The 19,504-nt window shown below is 40.6% G+C and overlaps 1 protein-coding gene across 2 annotated transcripts; it reads right to left on the bottom strand.

Annotated features, from left to right (window-relative positions):
• Positions 1–1,749: 1,749 nt before the first annotated feature.
• Positions 1,750–11,646, bottom strand: LOC139536973 (matrin-3-like). 2 transcript variants are annotated; one of them, XM_071337744.1, is made up of 21 exons: positions 11,496–11,646; positions 10,212–10,762; positions 9,845–9,906; positions 9,684–9,722; positions 9,470–9,591; positions 9,318–9,361; positions 8,882–8,998; positions 8,281–8,406; positions 8,023–8,187; positions 7,668–7,792; positions 7,034–7,571; positions 4,453–4,537; positions 4,288–4,307; positions 4,051–4,179; positions 3,696–3,818; positions 3,420–3,548; positions 3,203–3,330; positions 2,827–2,941; positions 2,523–2,661; positions 2,269–2,390; positions 1,750–2,002 (listed from the first exon to the last, which is right to left on the bottom strand). In XM_071337744.1, exons 2-21 carry the CDS (start codon positions 10,728–10,730, stop codon positions 1,976–1,978), a joined length of 2,874 nt encoding a protein of 957 aa, XP_071193845.1. In that variant the 5' UTR covers positions 10,731–10,762; positions 11,496–11,646; the 3' UTR covers positions 1,750–1,975. The 2 variants fall into 2 exon arrangements, with proteins under 2 accessions (XP_071193845.1, XP_071193846.1); XM_071337745.1 differs by having other exon boundaries at positions 9,470–9,579.
• Between the last annotated feature and the right edge of the window lie 7,858 nt (positions 11,647–19,504).

Below are 19,504 nucleotides of genomic sequence, written 5' to 3'. Positions count from 1 at the left end.
GGGGTTTTAGAATTGCATAAGAGTAGCCTAGTCAGGCACATGTAGCGCTTCATCTTGAATCACTATTGTGATTAATTAATAGAATTTCGTCACATTTTATTGTAGCCTGATGCACTACCGTTGTCTCATTTATTTATCGTTTTCTCCAAAATACAATGTGTTGCCCAGTTGAAAATTACTATATATTATTATTACTACATCTAACAATTATGTTTTGTAGAACTTCCATTGCTCCTCAAATAAGTGCATGAGCTTAGTGGGGAAAGGAAAAACAATTAGGGTAAGCATCAGTCATCTATCTTACTCAACTTAATTTCCTCATCCCTTTTTTTGCATACAGTATTGTGAATGGCAGATATAGTTCTTACATTCACAATGCATGAGACACAGTTGATTTTAGTACATCTGAGCAGATTGAAATCGATGTATTCCTGATCCTTTCCCCATATTTTCCATTATTTTGTATTAACTAGGTAACTGTGAATTAACAAGAATAAATTTCTCCTCATTATTGGAGGTGACCACATGCCCAAACTAATGATGTATGATAGGCTTATGTATTTTCTATAGGTTGAACTGAAAACTTAGTGGCAAGGCTCAGACACTCCCCTCCCCCCTAAAAGGTGTTGGACTTGATGGGGACCCTCTTTAGCCAAGAGACCATGGCAAATTCTTTACTTACAGGCAAGCAGGACAATGTCTTTAAGGACCATGAAGCAAAACCCCAACTCTGTCCCACACGAGTCTCTGCCATCTGCTGTAAGTTCAAGTCCTTTGTTATAGTTTAAAGATATTGTTTTCTGCATGCAGGGTCACCAACAACAAAATGTAGCCTACACAGATGCATTTCAACATACAAATGGCAGACCTGTCAACATTGGGAAATGTTTTTGAGTAACAGTGCAACCCTCTCCACTCGTTCACCATTATGATACTCTATAGCTAAGTTTCCATCTAAATAGCAAACATATTTCCAAGCAAATATTCTAAAATCCGCATTAAAAACAATAAGCGCATTTACCCACAATCAAATTGATTTGTTGGGGATACAAAGCTGTGCGTGATGACGTAGTGCACATGAAAAATAATTTATAATTTAGTTTCCATCGCATTTTTAACTCTAGACTACCGATTGTTTTGTCACCAAAATAAATAGCATTATATAGTGAATGTGCCCACTCTGGTCTTTGCACGTGTGCTCTAGCCAACAACTTAGATACCAGGCTTTAATGGCGGGCCACCGGAAAAAAACTGGAAAGATATGTGTACCGTCTTAAAAAATTCAAATTTTCTGAGGTTTCACACACTGTTATCCAAAAATGTGGGTGGTTAAATTGTGTTTTATTAAGAAAGTACACATCTTTCCATTTATTTTATGGAATACATTTACTGAACTCTCCCCCTATTGGTTTATCATTCAAAAACATCTAGGCCTGTATGGCTTAAATCTTTCATGTTTTAGACCGAACAATGTCCCCCATTTGTCCTTTCCTCAAGCGATGTGCTGCTCCTTGCCACAGACTGGGTGAATCTTCTTAGCCAGCTCTGCTGTCACAGTCAAGCACCAGATGGTTATCTGGGTTAATGCAAATTCTGGGATGTAAATTCCAGCCAATCCTGTCCACATGTCCTTGATAAATGACAGTTGACGATTAAAACAACCATAGGACTCTGTCAAATATGTTAAGGTCAGTAGGTTCAGAGTAAATGTTTGCAAAAAGGTGTCAAAAGTATTTCCAGAAGTCAAAGAATAAGTCACATTTGTTTATTCAATAAGAAGAAACTAAATCAAGGTACTATTCATAACCACAGAATGGGACTACATTTCGTAATAGGCTGTATTAATTAAGTTCAAATGGGTTACTGTTGTCAACAGTGACAGAAGAGACTGGAATGTTAAACAAACTGGACAGAAACGTTTATACGAAAACGGCCTTCCTCTGGGAAGACCACAGGTGGACGACAATCCTCTCAATCAGCCGAGGTCTGTATCCATCTTTCTCTGAAAGAAAATAAAATCAGTGTACATTTTCAATGCATTATCTAGATTAACCCATAACCAAGAACTCCAGTTAAAACCAATCCCGTAAAAAGTCCCATATCTTTCCATTTGGTTGAGATTCAACAAGCATAGGTGATACTAGCTTGAGTAAACAAGGTTTGAGAAATGTTGAATGTATTCTGGCCTCCTAGGTCAAATACATTTTCTTACAAATACACCACAAAGTATGATTCATAAGACTGACTCTTGTCATAGTTGAGAATTACCTTAAGGTTCAGATAATGTTCCTCACTGCTACAGTGGACTGATTTGGCTGTTTCCTCATTGGTGTAGAAGATGTTGCACAGCTTGCAGAAGAATCCAGTCCTTGGCAGCAGATAGTCTAACCCTGCAAGTAAAAGGAGAGAGAGAGAAAGTTTATCACAATATGGCACTAAAAGCTCTTTAGCAGATCCCTGTCACACCTGATAATAAAAATAGGCAGCCACACAAACAGAAGTCAGTTTCTCTAGCATCTTACCAACAGGGTTGTCAGGTTGATAAGGACCCAGAGGTTCCTCCTGCTTCTCCTCCTTTGGGATAGCTTCCACACCACTGGCTACCTCACCCTCAGGGTCCCCACAGACCCCCTCACTGTCAGACACAGGGCTCTGGACATCCTGGCCATACAAAAACAATCATGTCTTTCACTCATTCGTTCTACTTATTCACGGGCACGCACATTTTTTATAAATGATAGCTGAATATTTACATATTAACTAACAAGGCAATATTTCACCTTGTTTAAATTAAGGAAGCAAAAACAGCAAATAACCATCTCTCACCTCTGGATAGGGGCTTTTGGCTGACTGGCCATTAGTCTTTTCATCTTCTTGGTGATCTCTTGATCTTCTGTTGTTCTGACCAGCCAACCACAGCTCATATTTGACTGGTGGCTTCCTGTATCAGAAGAGCAGAATACAATGTCATGCAGTACTAGATCATGAAAGTGTACTTAGGTACATCACTCATACATTCCAGTTTAACAACATTCTTTATCAGATTATTTCATTGGCTGTATATTCTTCCAATAGATTCCAATCAATTGAACTGGCAGTGAAAATGGACTGCATACTAGCATTCTTCAAATTCCATTTAGTCTAACTATAATTTCCATCATCTACTCTATTACATATTCTTAGGGGTCATTAAATTATTTACCAGTATATTAGTGAGTCTCCCTTTTTGCACAGACTGACTCTTAACAGGGTCCCGTAAAACTTGTGTGGACGTTGGAAGTACTTCACCATTTTCTGAGCGGCGTCCACACACTCCATCTGGATATAACACTGAAGAAAAAAAACATCCAAGTGAAAGTCTTTTATTAATAGAAAAACAAAGGACACCCCCCCCCTAAAAGAAGGACCGGTGAAACTACCTTTCCATGATGCCAGTTCAAATTATAGCCAGTGATTTTCCCAAAAGGCTGGGCAAGTCGTAAAAGAGAGACATCCGAGTACTTCTGGAGTGGAAGCATACCAATGTAGATGGATCTTCCACTAGGCCTCTACATTGACAGAAACAAATTCACATTACACATAATACACATCTTTGTGTTACAAATATTGACTCTATACTAGGTGTAGTTGAGTTAACAACTAAATTCTCTCATCAGATGCATAATGTGTACAGCATATAGATACACCAAACCCACCTCCAACTTCTTCTGTGAAAAGCACATGCTAATATTGACATGTTTCCTCAACAACTGTCCGTTTCCTTTGTAGAATTTCACCATTTCACGTACTTCCTCGGTAGTATCAAGCTCTAACCATGCCTGAAAATATAGGAAATTCTCAATGTCATACAAACTAGGACATTAAACGCTTGCACAAATCAGGGGTTGAGTAAATCAATTCCTCTCTGTATGCCAAAATGCATGAATGTCAAATTGTTATTCAACACCGTTGCCATGACATCTAGTTTTCTTCATGGGATGGAAATAATGTTAAGTACCATACAAATTAAATAAATACACTGATCTGCAAGGAACATAATTATGAACATACCTCCTGTCTGAGGAAGGATATGGCATGGTCGACAACTTTCACGTTTGCTCGCTCTGCCAGTTTCAATAGGGCCACCACCACGTTTCCATAGCCCTTTCTAATTGGGCTAATATGGACAACTTTTCCATCCTGTAGAAACAATTTTACTGCGCAACCTACTATCAATGTTGGATAAAACAACTTTTTTTGACACATTCCAACTACACGTTTCTAAATGATAATTTGAGGAATACCAACCCATGAAGTATTCTTTGACTCTGCAAATAAAAACAAAAGTAATTATAACTATAAATTATGAACTGCAGATTATTTTCTTAACGTGTTATCCACACTGGCTAAACAGCCGTAATAATTATGTCTATTGCTGCCAAGTAAGAATGTTTTGCATCATTCATTGCTTACCCAGCAACGTGTCCCCTCCAGTACTGTCGTCGAGTTCATCCAATGTAACGAAGTCATCCATATTCTCAGGGAAATCCATATCGTCCTGTTGGAATTAAGTTCACAACATCAATTAGTTAAAGAATTTGAGTTTCAAGTTCCACAGTGCTGCACCAGAACCATATCGTATCTCATGACAAATACTTGTTGCAATGGGAAACTGTAAAAAGATGCTCAAACAATGAACATAAAAGTATGTAAAATTGTATTCAATAGTCTTGAACTATGATATAGATCCATGTCTCAAAGCTAGGAAGTGAACTCTGTGGCTGCACTATTACAAATGAAATTGACATCTTAAATATGCTGTTATTCAAACCTTTTGGTCAGTCCAGGTTTTTACCATGTTAGGGCTGAACAAATAGGCATGTCTACTGATCCATACATCTACAATGCTTGGCTGACTTGAGCGTTTAAGTGCCTGTTCTGGATTACTACGGTCAGTCTAGGTTTTCTGGAAACAATTGGAGCTTGTACAGAGATGGCTCTATATCCTTTGCTATTCAACCATGAAACATAAGGAGATCCTTCAAAGCTGATCTCCATCTGATTTGTAGGGCACTCAAAACTGATGGAATTAATAACCCCTAAGCAAATCATATAGCCTACATACAGTGCCTTCAGAAAGTACTCACACCCCTAGACTTTTCCCACATTGTTGTTAGCCTGAATTTAAAATGGATTACATTTAGATTGTTTCACTGGCCTACACACAATACCCCATGTCAAAGTGAAATTATGGTTTTAAAAGTTTTGACATTAATTAAAAATGAAAAGTTTAAGTGTCTTGAGTCCAATAAGTACTCAACATATTTGTTATATTTGCAAGCCTAAATAAGTTCAGGAGTAGAAATGTGCTTAACAAGTCAAAAGTTGCATGGATGCAATAAGTGATTAACATGATTTTTGAATGACTACCCATTCTCTGTACTACACACACACATACAGATAATAGTAAGGTCCCTCAGTCGAGCAGTGAATTTCAAACAAAGACCATGAGGTCTTCCAATGCCTCGCAAATAAGGTCTCCAATTGGTAGATGGGAAAAGCCCCCCCACCAAAACATACATTGAATATGCCTTTGAGCATGGTGGTTATTAATGACACTTTGGATGGCGTATCAATACACCCAGTCACTACAAAGATACAGGCATCCTTCCTAACTCAGTTGCCGAAGAGGAAGGAAACCGCTCAGGGATTTCACCATGAGGCCAATGGTGATTAAAACAGTCCATGTTTAATTGCTGTGACAGGAGAAAACTGAGGTCGGATCAACAACATTGTGTTACTCCACAATACAAAACTAAAATGGCAGAGTGAAAAGAAGGAAGCCTGCACAGAATAAAAATATTCCAAAACATACATCCTGTTTGCAATAAGGCAAAGAAATGTACTTTATGTTCTGAATACAAAGCGTTATGTTTGGGGCAAATTCACACATCACCGAGTACCACATATTTTCAAGCATGGTGATGGATGCATCATGTTATGAGTATGCTTGTCATCGGCAAGGACTTGGGAGTTTAAGGATAAAAAATAAACTAAATAGAACTAAGCACAGGCAAAATCCAAGAGAAACCTGGTTTAGTCTGCTTTCCAACAGACACTGGGAGACAAAATCATCTTTCAGCAGACCAATAACCTAAAACACAAGGCCAAATCTACACTTGAGTTGCTTACCAAGACGACATTGAATGTTCCTGAGTGGCCTAGTTACAATTTTGACTTAAATCTGCTTGATTATGGCAAGTCTATGGCAAGACTTGAAAATGTCTGTCTAGCAATGATCAACAACTTACTTGACAGAGATGAAAGGATGTGTAAATATTGTACAATCCAGGTGTGAAAAGCTTAGACTTACCCAGAAAGACTCACAGCTGTAGTCGCTGCCAAAGTTGATTCTATTACATATTGACTCAGGGGTGTGAATACTTATGCAAATTCAATATCTGTACTTACTTTCAGTACATTTGCAAACATTTCTAAAAACATGTTGTTTTCACTTTGTAATAATGGGTAGTGTGTGTAGATGGGTGAGAAATCATTGTAATCAATTTTTAATTCAGACTGTAACAACAAAATGTGGAATAGTTCAAGGTGCATGAATACTTTCTGAAGGCACTGTAAATAGCATGCTATGGTACCAAGCAAACTCAATATTCCAACAAGCCATGAGTCAAACCGGGCATTGCTGACATGAGTCACAGAAAACATCTTGACTGTTTGTCTATATTGACGAGGTTCAATCTGAAGTGTCAGATACATTTTATTTGCCACTGAAACTTCAGCCAGATTTCAGTGGTTCTAGGCAATAGATGGCCACATCTGTTTCAACTGATCAGTGGAGGATCTCACTCAACCAAACTATTCTCAGGAATGCTCCCAGAACTTCAACCAAGTTGAAGAGTTGAAGCATACATGCTTTAAGAAGCCATTGCTAGGAACCCACATCTTGGTTACTTGACAAACTTATTTTCAATTCTGGGAACAATAAGCCTTTTGTTGGTTCCGGTCACAAATATAAATGAAAATAATTCCTTACATCTTCATGAAAGCTCTCCTGTTCCATCTTGTTCTCCATTGAGACGTCAGCATCACAAAGAGCTGGATCATCGGCAGCCTTGATGTCAGAATCCTCCAAGGTATCGTCTGCCAACAGTTCTGAGATTTCGGGTTGCCCCTTATCTTTAGAATCAGCCACCAGAGAAGCACTTTTGGAAGGAGCTGGGTTTTTAGTATCTACACCAGCACCAACCTCATCATCTAACAAGCATTGTTCAGGTTCCATCTGGATGCCCTTTCCATCTAGATCTTTGTTTTCCAAATCAATGTCCTCTTCTTTGACCAACCCCTCAATCTCCCCCTCCTTGATATCCTGCTTGACCACTTCCTTGAACTCTTCTGAGGTGCTTTGTTGACCTTCTCCTTGTTCCGTCACTTTCTCAGCGGGTTGTTCACCTGTACTGGGTTTCTCTTTGTTCGTGGAGTTTGAGGTCTTGCTAGTCTCCTCGCTCTTGTGTCTGCTGCTGCGGCCTTTACTGGAATCTGCTCTTCTGGATGTGGTGGAGTCAGGACTTTCTCTACAAGGCAAAAACCATTGAGGTAAACTTCCCTGAGACATACTTCCTGATGAGTCCCACAGGAAAATTGGTCGCCATTGCCCCAGTCTTACTTACCTAAGGCGCTTCAGTGACGTTGACAAGATTACTTTGACACTCTTTCCATTGATCTTGAGGGGGTTGGAGTGGTAGTACTTCACCATAATGTCAGCATCCTTCCAATCTACCATCTCAATCAGGGCCTGCAGATGAATAAGGGAGGATTCATTAGACGAAGCTAGAGAAGGTGCTGCATAATGGGAGGTTTGTGTTGAATTGATCTATTCTAGTCATACAATCCCATGCTATTCTGAATTTAAAATAGATACACTGCATTGTTACTGTTTTAAGAATTGTTGTCTATTTAAAATCACCAGAGAGATTTGCAGAATTTGATTGATCACACTTCAATTCCATATTGCTCGAACCTTACCTGATCACTTGAAAATGTTGAATGCCGCACATCCCCAAACATCTTGGCGAGATCAAGAATCTCTGATTCTCTTTCCTTCCCAGGAGGTAGGCGGGAAAAACAAACCACTGTATTGGTAACTTGTTTGGTCGGCCGTTTTTCTGGTGGTTCATCCAACCTTGGCGGCTAAAGGAAAAAACATGCTCATACAGGGATCTCTGTGATTAATACTTCTGTATTAATTATTATCTCAAACTCTTAACAGACAGATGCACTTACATGAATACTGCACACCATCGGTGACAGGTACAGAGTCAACTTGTTTCCCTTCACGAATGCATGCTTTTCACTGAAGTGATTCACCATATTGACAGCCTCTTTGTGAGAATCAAACTCCAGGAATCCCTGTAACAAAAATACAACACAGAATCATCCAATAGACATTCAACAACAGATGTAACTTTTTTTAAGAGAGAATGTTAAAGCTGCAACATGTAACTTCTTGGGCGACCCAACCAAATTCACATAGAAATTAGTTATAGCTGTCATTCTCATTGAAAGCAAGTCTAAGAAGCAGTAGATATGTTCTATTTGCCCCATTTCTAGGCTTCCCGTGCTTAAGTTTCATCTTTCTTTTAGTTTTGTACACAAGCGTCAAACAGCTGAAAATACAATATTTATAGTTATTGAAAAGATATTTCACTGCAGTTTAGATGGTACAACTATTCTCTACAGTAGAGTTGCTTGTTTTGTCAAAAACTGAAATTAGGCAAACTATTTGAATTTTTGCAACCATGAAATGGTGGAGCGATTTCTGAATAGTGCATCTTTAAGAGTTGAGTGCTTATTCCTCTTTTTTTAATCAATTTGTGTAACTTACCTTGCAGGGGAACACCAGATGTTTTACAACTGTGCCGAATGGCTTAGCCAAAGTCATCAAGTCTTCTACACCAACAGAGCCAAGGGGAAATTTTGTAACCACCACCTTTGTGCCAGCCTGAAGCAAAATATAAAATCACACATTCAAGCATGTAGCTTTAAGCAAATTAACTCCATCATAAGAAGTTAATGATATATTTAAAAACATATATTTACTAGGCAAGTCAGAACAATTCTTATTTACAATGACAGCCTACTGGGGAACAGTGGGTTAACTGCCTTATTCAGGGGCAGAATGACAGATTTTCACCTTGTCACCTCGGGGATTCGATCCAGCAACCTTCCGGTTACTGGCCCAACACTTTAACAACTAGGCTACCTGCCACACCAAATAATCTATTTATAAGAAAACATCACCACAAAATGGGCATCATTACCTTGGGCTTCAAATGGTGTCTTTCTGGTGCAGACCAGACTTCACCTAAAGATGAAAACATGAAAGGAGATAGTATTTATTTTCAAGTGGTTTGCAATTGCAATTATTTGGTCTGGATCAAACTTGACTTTGGAACGGGACTGGGGTTATCACCTCCTACGCGGTCTGAGCGGTCTGAGCTATGTTGTCTCTTGTAAGGCATAGCAGGACGTGGCGTTCTCCTGGGCGGTGAAATAGCATCTCGACTTGGGATGGAGTTGGACCTGGAAGATAATCTAAACAGTGCTAAGTAAGAAGAGGTAGAGCTAATGGTTTTACATCATGACATGCCTGTTTTCAACATGAAGCTGAATTTCATTCCCCTCACATTTCCTTCCGTGTATCATGTCTTTTCCAATCTGGATATCTGTAAAAAACAGAAAATAAACAACTAATTGTAATAAAACCAGGTAATAGGAAATATATCAATTGATTGTGACCTGTATCAGTCCATTCTCTAAATGTTTTACTTTGCATGTTAACACTTACAGACGCAGGAGTTCTCGACAGCCCTCCACGTGGCTTAATCCATTGAGATGATCCTTCCATGCCTGTGAAAAAAGCACTCATTAAGCGAAATGAATGCCAGCACAGCCAGAAAAGGACTGGCCACCCCTCAGAGCCTTGTTCCTCTGTAGATTTATACCAAGGTTCCAGCCTTTCTAGGGCGTTTTTTCTAGCCACTGTACTTCTATATCTGCATTGCTTTCTGCTTGGGGTTTTAGGCTGGGCTTCTGTATAGCACTTTGACATCTGATGTAAAAAGGGCTTTATAAATACATTTGATTGAGTGTTGATTTAAATGACATAGATACACAGTACAACAGCAAGAGTATTGAAATATAACAAAGCTTACCTTAGTAGAATTCAACATGCATAAGCATAGAGAGCATGTGTGTGGGTAAATCTTGGGCACAACTCCATGAAAATCATCCACTTGATAGGAGAAAGGAAACCTTTGCTGGGTGTCTGATGGTTTTTCCCTTGAGGACCAATTGTGACGGGAATCTCTCCTTGTCTCAGTCTGCCGCTCTGGTCGACTGTGAATCTCCACTCTCCTATAGTCAGTGTCACAATGGCTGTTTGACCGGCGAGGTACTGCAGGGGGACTGTCCCGTTTGCTAAGGACTCCATCATCTGTATCCTCCTGCCGGCTGTCTCTCTTTGGGGAGGCCTCTCCCTGCTCCTCTTGCTTTGCTCGATTGGCCTTCAGTTGCATTATCAGATAAGGCAACGTCTCCACACTGATCTCGTTCTCTGGAATCTGGGCCAGAGCATCCACGTCTTCTGGAGAGAGCCCCAGAGTGGCATATAAGTTCATAGCTCCATCACCAGATGCTTGGTGTGCAGAGCTGTTTCCCTCACTGCCCTCCATCCTCAAACTTCCAGGGCACAGATAAGTTTATTCTGAAATTGGGGGACAAAAAGGCGTTCTAAAGGAGTTTCCCAAACTTGTTCCTCAGGAACCAAGGGGTGGACATTTTGGTTTTTGCCCTAACACTAGACAGCAGATTCAAATGATCAAAACGTTATGCTTAGTGATTAATTGAATAATCTGTGTATTATTACAGCAAAAAAACAAAACGTGCACCGAGTTTGGGAAACACTGAACATGTCTAGCTACATCAATGTGGTTGGGTAAAACGTGTAGGCCCTACAGATGAGCCTTAGGAAGAAAGTATTCTTAGCACGACTGTGAAACTGAAAAGTTATCTTCAATCATTCAATAGCTGGTCTTCATTTGCTGTGGGTAATTAGATGGCAAATTATGTGTCACTGAAATTAAAATACGTATCACAGCCCAGAACAACAGTCGTTAACTATCTACAGTAACGTTAACGTTAGCTAGTTAACAGCCAGTTGTTAACTAGTTACACATCTTTAGCTCTGTTAAATTAAGCCAAATATCATCTCAACCCGATGAAAAAATATTAGCAAGCAAGTACCATGTAGCTATAACGTTACTGCATTATTGTTGCTTAGCTACACGCACCGTTGGAGAATGCTGCCCTGCTGACCACAGCCAGGAAGCTAGCTAGCAAGAAGCTAATCATAGCTTTCAAGTAAACACAGCCAGATAGTTTCGGGTCGAAAGTTTACTACTACATGGAATGCAAATTGTGAATGCTGTAAAACATACCTTTCAAGAAGCCTCCTTTCGGTATTTCGTTAAATTTAGTGGCTACAGCCTGGCCAACGATATTTATAATTTATCCATCTACCAGCGACATAAAAACAGTAGCTTATTCACCTTAACGGAATTTCAGAATAAAAGTCCCCCACGTAATTACATTACTTCTTCTTTTGTGAGGTTTAAGGGCGGTTGGCATCCAATTTGTTGCATTACCGCCACCCACTAGACTGGAGTACAACTCCCTTATACATTGCTTGAAAAAAAAAATGTACTAAATAAATACCCTACCATCTAACACTACACTCACGAATTTCTAAATTATATAAAATAAAATTAACACCACCCTACTAATTAAATGTATTTATTCCTACCTCATGCCTGGAAGGATGGGACACCACTTAACACACCCAGTAATTTCAATTTCAATTTTATTTTATATAGCCCTTCGTACATCAGCTAATATCTCGAAGTGCTGTACAGACACCCAGCCTAAAACCCCAAACAGCTAGTAATGCAGGTGTAGAAGCACGGTGGCTAGGAAAAACTCCCTAGAAAGGCCAAAACCTAGGAAGAAACCTAGAGAGGAACCAGGCTATGAGGGGTGGCCAGTCCTCTTCTGGCTGTGCCGGGTGGAGATTATAACAGAACTATGCCAAGATGTTCAAAAATGTTCATAAGTGACAAGCATGGTCAAATAATAATCATGAATAATTTTCAGTTGGCTTTTCATAGCCGATCATCAAGAGTTGAAAAACAACAGGTCTGGGACAGGTGGCGGTTCCATAACCGCAGGCAGAACAGCTGAAACTGGGATAGCAGCAAGGCCAGGCGGACTGGGGACAGCAAGGAGTCACCACGGGCGGCAGTCCCGACGCATGGTCCTAGGGCCCAGGTCCTCCGAGAGAAAGAAAGAGAGAAGGAGAAAATTAGAGAGAGCCAAGATTTTCAAAATGTTCATAAATGACAAGCATGGTCAAATAATAATCAGGAATAAATCTCAGTTGGCTTTTCATAGCCGATCATTAAGAGTTGAAAACAGCAGGTCTGGGACAGGTAGGGGTTCCATAACCGCAGGCAGAACAGTTGAAACTGGAATAGCAGCAAGGCCAGGCGGACTGGGGACAGCAAGGAGTCACCACGGCCGGTAGTCCCGACGTATGGTCCTAGGGCTCAGGTCCTCCGAGAGAAAGAAAGAGAGAAGGAGAAAATTAGAGAGCGCCAAGATTTTCAAAATGTTCATAAATGACAAGCATGGTCAAATAATAATCAGGAATAAATCTCAGTTGGCTTTTCATAGCCGATCATTAAGAGTTGAAAACAGCAGGTCTGGGACAGGTAGGGGTTCCGTAACCGCAGGCAGAACAGTTGAAACTGGAATAGCAGCAAGGCCAGGCGGACTGGGGACAGCAAGGTGTCATCATGCCCGGTAGTCCTGACATATGGTCCTAGGGCTCAGGTTCTCAGAGAGAAAGAGAGAACGAAAGAATTAGAGAGAGCATACTTAAATTCACACAGGACACTGGATAAGACAGGAGAAGTACTCCAGGTAACCAACTGACCCTAGCCTCCCGACACATAAACTACTGCAGCATAAATACTGGAGGCTGAGACAGGAGCGGTCAGGAGACACTGTGGCCCCATCCGAAGAAACCCCCGGACAGGGCCAAACAGGAAGGATATAACCCCACCCACTTTGCCAAAGCACAGCCCCCGCACCACTAGAGGGAAATCCTCAACCACCAACATTACAATCCGGAGACAAGGCCGAGTATAACCCACAAAGGTCTCCACCACAGCACAAACCAAGGGGGGGCGCCAACCCAGACAGGAAGATCACGTCAGTAACTCAACCCACTCAAGTGACGCACCCCTCCTAGGGACGGCATGAAAGAGCACCAGCAAGCCAGTGACTCAGCCCCTGTAACAGGGTTAGAGGCAGAGAATCCCAGTGGAGAGAGGGGAACCGGCCTGGCAGAGACAGCAAGGGCGGTTCGTTGCTCCAGAGCCTTTCCGTTCACCTTCACACTCCTGGGCCAGACTACACTCAACCATATGACCTACTGAAGAGATAAGTCTTCAGTAAAGACTTAAAGGTTGAGACCGAGTCTGCGTCTCTCACATGGGTAGACAGACTGTTCCATAAAAATGGAGATCTATAGGAGAAAGCCCTGCCTCCCGCTGTTTGCTTAGAAATTCTAGGGACAATTAGGAGGCCTGCGTCTTGTGACCGTAGCGTACGTATTGGTATGTACGACAGGACCAACTCGGAAAGATAGGTAGGAGCAAGCCCATGTAACGCTTTATAGGTTAACAGTAAAACCTTGAAATCAGCCCTTGCCTTAACAGGAAGCCAGTGTAGGGAAGCTAGCACTGGAGTAATGTGATCAAATTTCTTGGTTCTAGTCAGGATTCTAGCAGCCGTATTTAGCACTAACTGAAGTTTATTTAGTGCTTTATCCGGGTAGCCGGAAAGTAGAGCATTGCAGTAGTCTAACCTAGAAGTAACAAATGCATGGATTAATTTTTCTGCATCATTTTTGGACAGAAAATTTCTGATTTTTGCAATGTTACGTAGATGGAAAAAAGCTGTCCTTGAAACAGTCTTGATGTGTTCGTCAAAAGAGAGATCAGGGTCAAGAGTAACGCCGAGGTCCTTCACAGTTTTATTTGAGACGACTTTACAACCATCAAGATGAATTGTCAGATTTAACAGAAGATCTCTTTGTTTCTTGGGACCTAGAACAAGCATCTCTGTTTTGTCCGAGTTTAAAAGTAGAAAGTTGTCAGCCATCCACTTCCTTATGTCTGAAACACAGGCTTCTAGCGAGGGCAATTTTGGGGCTTCACCATGTTTCATTGAAATGTACAGCTGTGTGTCATCCGCATAGCAGTGAAAGTTAACATTATGTTTTCGAATAACATCCCCAAGAGGTAAAATATATAGTGAAAACAATAGTGGTCCTAAAACGGAACCTTGAGGAACACCGAAATGTACAGTTGATTTGTCAGAGGACAGACCATTCACAGAGACAAACTGATATCTTTCCGACAGGTAAGATCTAAACCAGGCCAGAACTTGTCCGTGTAGACCAATTTGGGTTTCCAGTCTCTCCAAAAGAATATGGTGATCGATGGTGTCAAAGGCAGCACTAAGGTCTAGTAGCACGAGGACAGATGCAGAGCCTCGGTCTGACGCCATTAAAAGGTCATTTACCACCTTCACAAGTGCAGTCTCAGTGCTATGATGGGGTCTAAAACCAGACTGAAGCATTTCGTATACATTGTTTGTCTTCAGAAAGGCAGTGAGTTGCTGCGCAACAGCTTTTTCTAAAATTTTTGAGAGGAATGGAAGATTCGATATAGGCCGATAGTTTTTTATATTTTCCGGGTCAAGGTTTGGCTTTTTCAAGAGAGGCTTTATCACTGCCACTTTTAGTGAGTCTGGTACACATCCGGTGGATAGAGAGCTGTTTATTATGTTCAACATAGGAGGGCCAAGCACAGGAAGCAGCTCCTTCAGCAGTTTAGTAGGAATAGGATCCAGTATGCAGCTTGAAGGTTTAGAGGCCATGATTATTTTCATCATTGTGTCAAGAGATATAGTACTAAAACACTTAAGTGTCTCTCCCGATCCCAGGCCCTCGCAGAGCTGTGCGGATCCAGGACAGCTAAGCCCTGGAGGAATACGCAGATTCAAAGAGGAGTCCGTAATTTGCTTTCTAATGGTCATGATCTTTTCCTCAAAGAAGTTCATGAATTTATTACTGCTGAAGTGAAAGCCATCCTCTCTTGGGGAATGCTGCTTTTTAGTTAGTTTCGCAACAGTATCAAAAAGAAATTTTGGATTGTTCTTATTTTCCTCGATTAAGTTGGAAAAGTAGGATGATCGAGCAGCAGTGAGGGCTCTTCGGTACTGCACGGTACTGTCTTTCCAAGCTAGTCGGAAGACTTCCAGTTTGGTGTGGCGCCATTTCCGTTCCAATTTCCTGGAAGCTTGCTTCAAAGCTCGGGTATTTTCTGTATACCAGGGAGCTAGTTTCTTATGACAAATGTTTTTCGTTTTTAGGGGTGCAACTGCATCTAGGGTATTGCGCAAGGTTAAATTGAGTTCCTCAGTTAGGTGGTTAACTGATTTTTGTCCTCTGATGTCCTTGGGTAGGCAGAAGGAGTCTGGAAGGGCATCAAGGAATTTTTGTGTTGTCTGAGAATTTATAGCACGACTTTTGATGCTCCTTGGTTGGGGTCTGAGCAGATTATTTGTTGCGATTGCAAACGTAATAAAATGGTGGTCCGATAGTCCAGGATTATGTGGAAAAACATTAAGATCTACAACATTTATTCCATGGGACAAAACTAGGTCCAGAGTATGACTGTGGCAGTGAGTAGGTCCAGAGACATGTTGGACAAAACCCACTGAGTCGATGATGGCTCCGAAAGACTTTTGGAGTGGGTCTGTGGACTTCTCCATGTGAATATTAAAATCACCAAAAATTAGAATATGATCTGCTATGACTACAAGGTCTGATAGGAATTCAGGAAACTCAGAGAGGAACGCTGTATATGGCCCAGGAGGCCTGTAAACAGTAGCTATAAAAAGTGATTGAGTAGGCTGCATAGATTTCATGACTAGAAGCTCAAAAGACGAAAACGCCATTTTTTTTTTTGTAAATTGAAATTTGCAATCGTAAATGTTAGCAACACCTCCGCCTTTGCGGGATGCACGGGGGATATGGTCACTAGTGTAACCAGGAGGTGAGGCCTCATTTAACACAGTAAATTCATCAGGCTTAAGCCATGTTTCAGTCAGGCCAATCACATCAAGATTATGATAAGTGATTAGTTCATTGACTATGACTGCCTTTGAAGTGAGGGATCTAACATTAAGTAACCCTATTTTGAGATGTGAGGTATCACGATCTCTTTCAATAATGGCAGGAATGGAGGAGGTCTTTATCCTAATAAGATTGCTAAGGCGAACACCGCCATGTTTAGTTTTGCCCAACCTAGGTCGAGGCACAGACACAGTCTCAATGGGTATGGCTGAGCTGACTACACTGACTGTGCTATTGGCAGACTCCACTAAGCTGGCAGGTTGGCTAACAGCCTGCTGCCTGGCCTGCACCCTATTTCATTGTGGGGCTAGAGTAACTCTTCTGAAGTCCCACCCACCCAATATCTCTCTGCAGCTGCCACCACAACCTCAATTTTCTGTGAATTCCGTTCCATCCCTGCAGTACAGTTGATAACCATTGCTATAAATGCTAAAAATCCAATCTTACTGAAACATATATCTTTTGGGCCTATCGCTCTGTACTTGTATATCTCTACTACTCTCACCACTCCTCCACCTTAACCCATCTTCCTCTACTTTCTTCACTGCCTCAGCATATGACAATTCACTTTTCTTACTTTCATTCGTTTTACTCCGAGCGCATTCTCCCTCTGACCAACAGAAACACAAACAATTATCACTAGACCACTTCTGGTTACCCTTACCGATTCCACATTAACCAACAATTTTTTTCACCTGCCGTGAAACCACAAATGAATCAGCCAAAAGGCAAGAGTCCACTTTTTCCAAAAACCTCACTCCTACTGTCACAGACTTTTTCCTGATCCTCAGTGCATACCTCGGTCTCCGATAACTTCACCACACCTACCACCTCCGATACTTCGCCCTTACTCACTTCAATTTCTCCTCCTGTCTTCAGCTCCCTCTGCTTACATTTTCTACTATTCTTCTTTAACAAACCATCTCCCTTTTTCCCACAATTTTTATCTAACTCAAGCTCACCCTCATCTTCACTCTCTCTTTTAAACCTCCTCTCCCTCTCTTTTTCCCTTCATTCCTCCTCTGTTTTCCAAGTATACATGTCCTTATGATAATACTGCACTACTCCTGACAGCCATCTTGTTCTTGCTTTCTCTAGGGACTCCATTTCCACCGCGGCGTCCGCCCAAACACAAATCCACGTAAATAATACATTAACATGTATTTATTCATGATATATGAAAAATAATTGTCTAAACATGGACTATGATTCATATTTAAGTGACATTTGTATTAAATGTGGATTTTCTTTTCTTCTTCTAAGTTAAATAAATGCCCCCAATGCAATACACTGTATATGAAATACATATGGGCTTATAGAGAAAAAAAAGTATACTATGTGTCAATGTAAAAGTGGGGTTGGGAATACTCGGTGGCGTCTGTAGAATCTACATATGGTGTTATTTCAATTGGGATTCTGGTCTAAATACACAGCAACACTTCCTACTCCACCCATTCCATAGCTACCAATGCAATAGACCGTAGGCTATAAATTACATATTGGTTTATAGAGAAAAATGTAATCTATGTGCCGATGTAAAAGTGGGATTGGAAATACTCAGTAGTGTCTGTAGACTCTATATGGAAGGGATAATCAACAAGGGGCTATGCGTTCTATGGAAAATAATGAACGACGTGGAAGGTGTGTTCCATGACGCCTAGCAGAGTGGAATTTACCTTCCACGTAGTTGCATTATTTTCCAGAGAACACATAGAGCCCCGAGGAGACTATCCCTTTTAAACCATGGCTATAATATAACACATTTACAGCAAAAAACTGTTCATTTGCAGGTAGAAATATGTTCAACATCCACTAAAGTAGGTAGCAAGTTTACCACTCGATAGCTACAGTAGTTGCCTTGATAACTAAACAAACAGATTTGCTAGTATAAGAATATTTTGACGATAAATACACAACGCAGAGGACGAGAGAACTAGAGTTAACGATCAATAGGAGGTGGTTTTCAGTTTAACATCTGTTTAGAATCTGTGGAATGTCACTCCTGAACTCAGAGCTATGTGTGCCATGTTTTCATTGATCTGTACATTGAGTCGGGAGCAGGATACTTTTTATTTGGCCATTGGTCAAGTTGTACTGCAAGGACTTCTAATTGGTCGACCCCAGGCTAGGGTGGGGGTTTATAAATGGCATCCTGTTCCTTTGTTCAGGGGAGAAAAGCTGAGGACAGGGGAGACTGAACATCTCCCAGCATAACATCTTGATTTGTCCTCTCTGAATAAACCTATTTTTCTCCCCCTGATTTGCTTAGGTTATTGAATAATAACATCAATTGCTGACACTAGTTTACCTAACCAAACCATCAGTCCTAGCTTGCTATTATGAAAATGGAATTCAATAATGCCAAACATGTTTTCAATTCGACTTTTGCTGTCAAAAGCAACTCACACATAGAACATGTAAGAATTAACAATAGCCAGTGAATTTTACCATACTGATATACTGTGCTTTATATGGAAATCATGCACGCTCGAGAATGCCCTTTAAGCCAATCAGAAACGAGTATTCAACGATGCCATGAAATCCACCTAATTTTCGAACGCTTTTAAAACATGTAAGCCAAACACCACTCTTGGTGGCAGTAAGAAAGCCATTGCCATCTGCGCCCATTCAACATAGCCTAGATTTAGGTTTTCTAAACAAAATCACTTTTTTGAGTTCTCATACACTTACAATGATGTTTTGATTCTTGCTTGAACAATCGCTAAGATTATTTTGTTGTGATCTTTGCAAAATAACTATTTTGGAAACATCAGTTGTTAGCTAGAATGCTAACTCTCATTGATATATAGGCTTTAGCAAAAGATAGCCAAAGAGCTATTTTACTGGTTGAAGTGTTTTTTTAAGTACCCAATCAGTCAACTTTGCACTTATTTCAAAATGAATATGGATTTAAAACACCAGGCTTTTGAGCGGTTATTCAAATGGAATAGGCTATTCACTGCAGTGTACAGCCTAGACTACAGTTTTGTATTCACTTTAAAATAATAATAAAATTAGCCTAGGTAGGGTACATTTCTTGTCCCTAAAAAACTGAAACAATATGGTAGCTTTTCGAGCTGCATACCCGGGGACTGGGAGGGAGCGCACATAGGCTACCTATGATTTCGTTATCTGATAAACTTTTTCTATTGCTGTGTAAATTGACTGGATATATCAACTGTA

Source organism: Salvelinus alpinus, chromosome 13, assembly GCF_045679555.1.
Source record: "Salvelinus alpinus chromosome 13, SLU_Salpinus.1, whole genome shotgun sequence".
Lineage (NCBI taxonomy): Eukaryota > Metazoa > Chordata > Actinopteri > Salmoniformes > Salmonidae > Salvelinus > Salvelinus alpinus.
This window is presented reverse-complemented; position numbering and strand designations above follow the sequence as displayed.

Coding starts and splice junctions, on each gene's coding strand:
- LOC139536973 (XM_071337744.1), bottom strand. CDS start 10,730: ATGGAGGGCAGTGAGGGAAACAGCTCTGCACACCAAGCATCTGGTGAT. Junction 9,907..10,211: donor GCATGTTGAATTCTACTAAG/GTAAGCTTTGTT, acceptor CTTTTTTCACAG/GCATGGAAGGATCATCTCAA. Junction 4,538..7,033: donor AGGAGAGCTTTCATGAAGAT/GTAAGGAATTAT, acceptor TAATTCCAACAG/GACGATATGGATTTCCCTGA.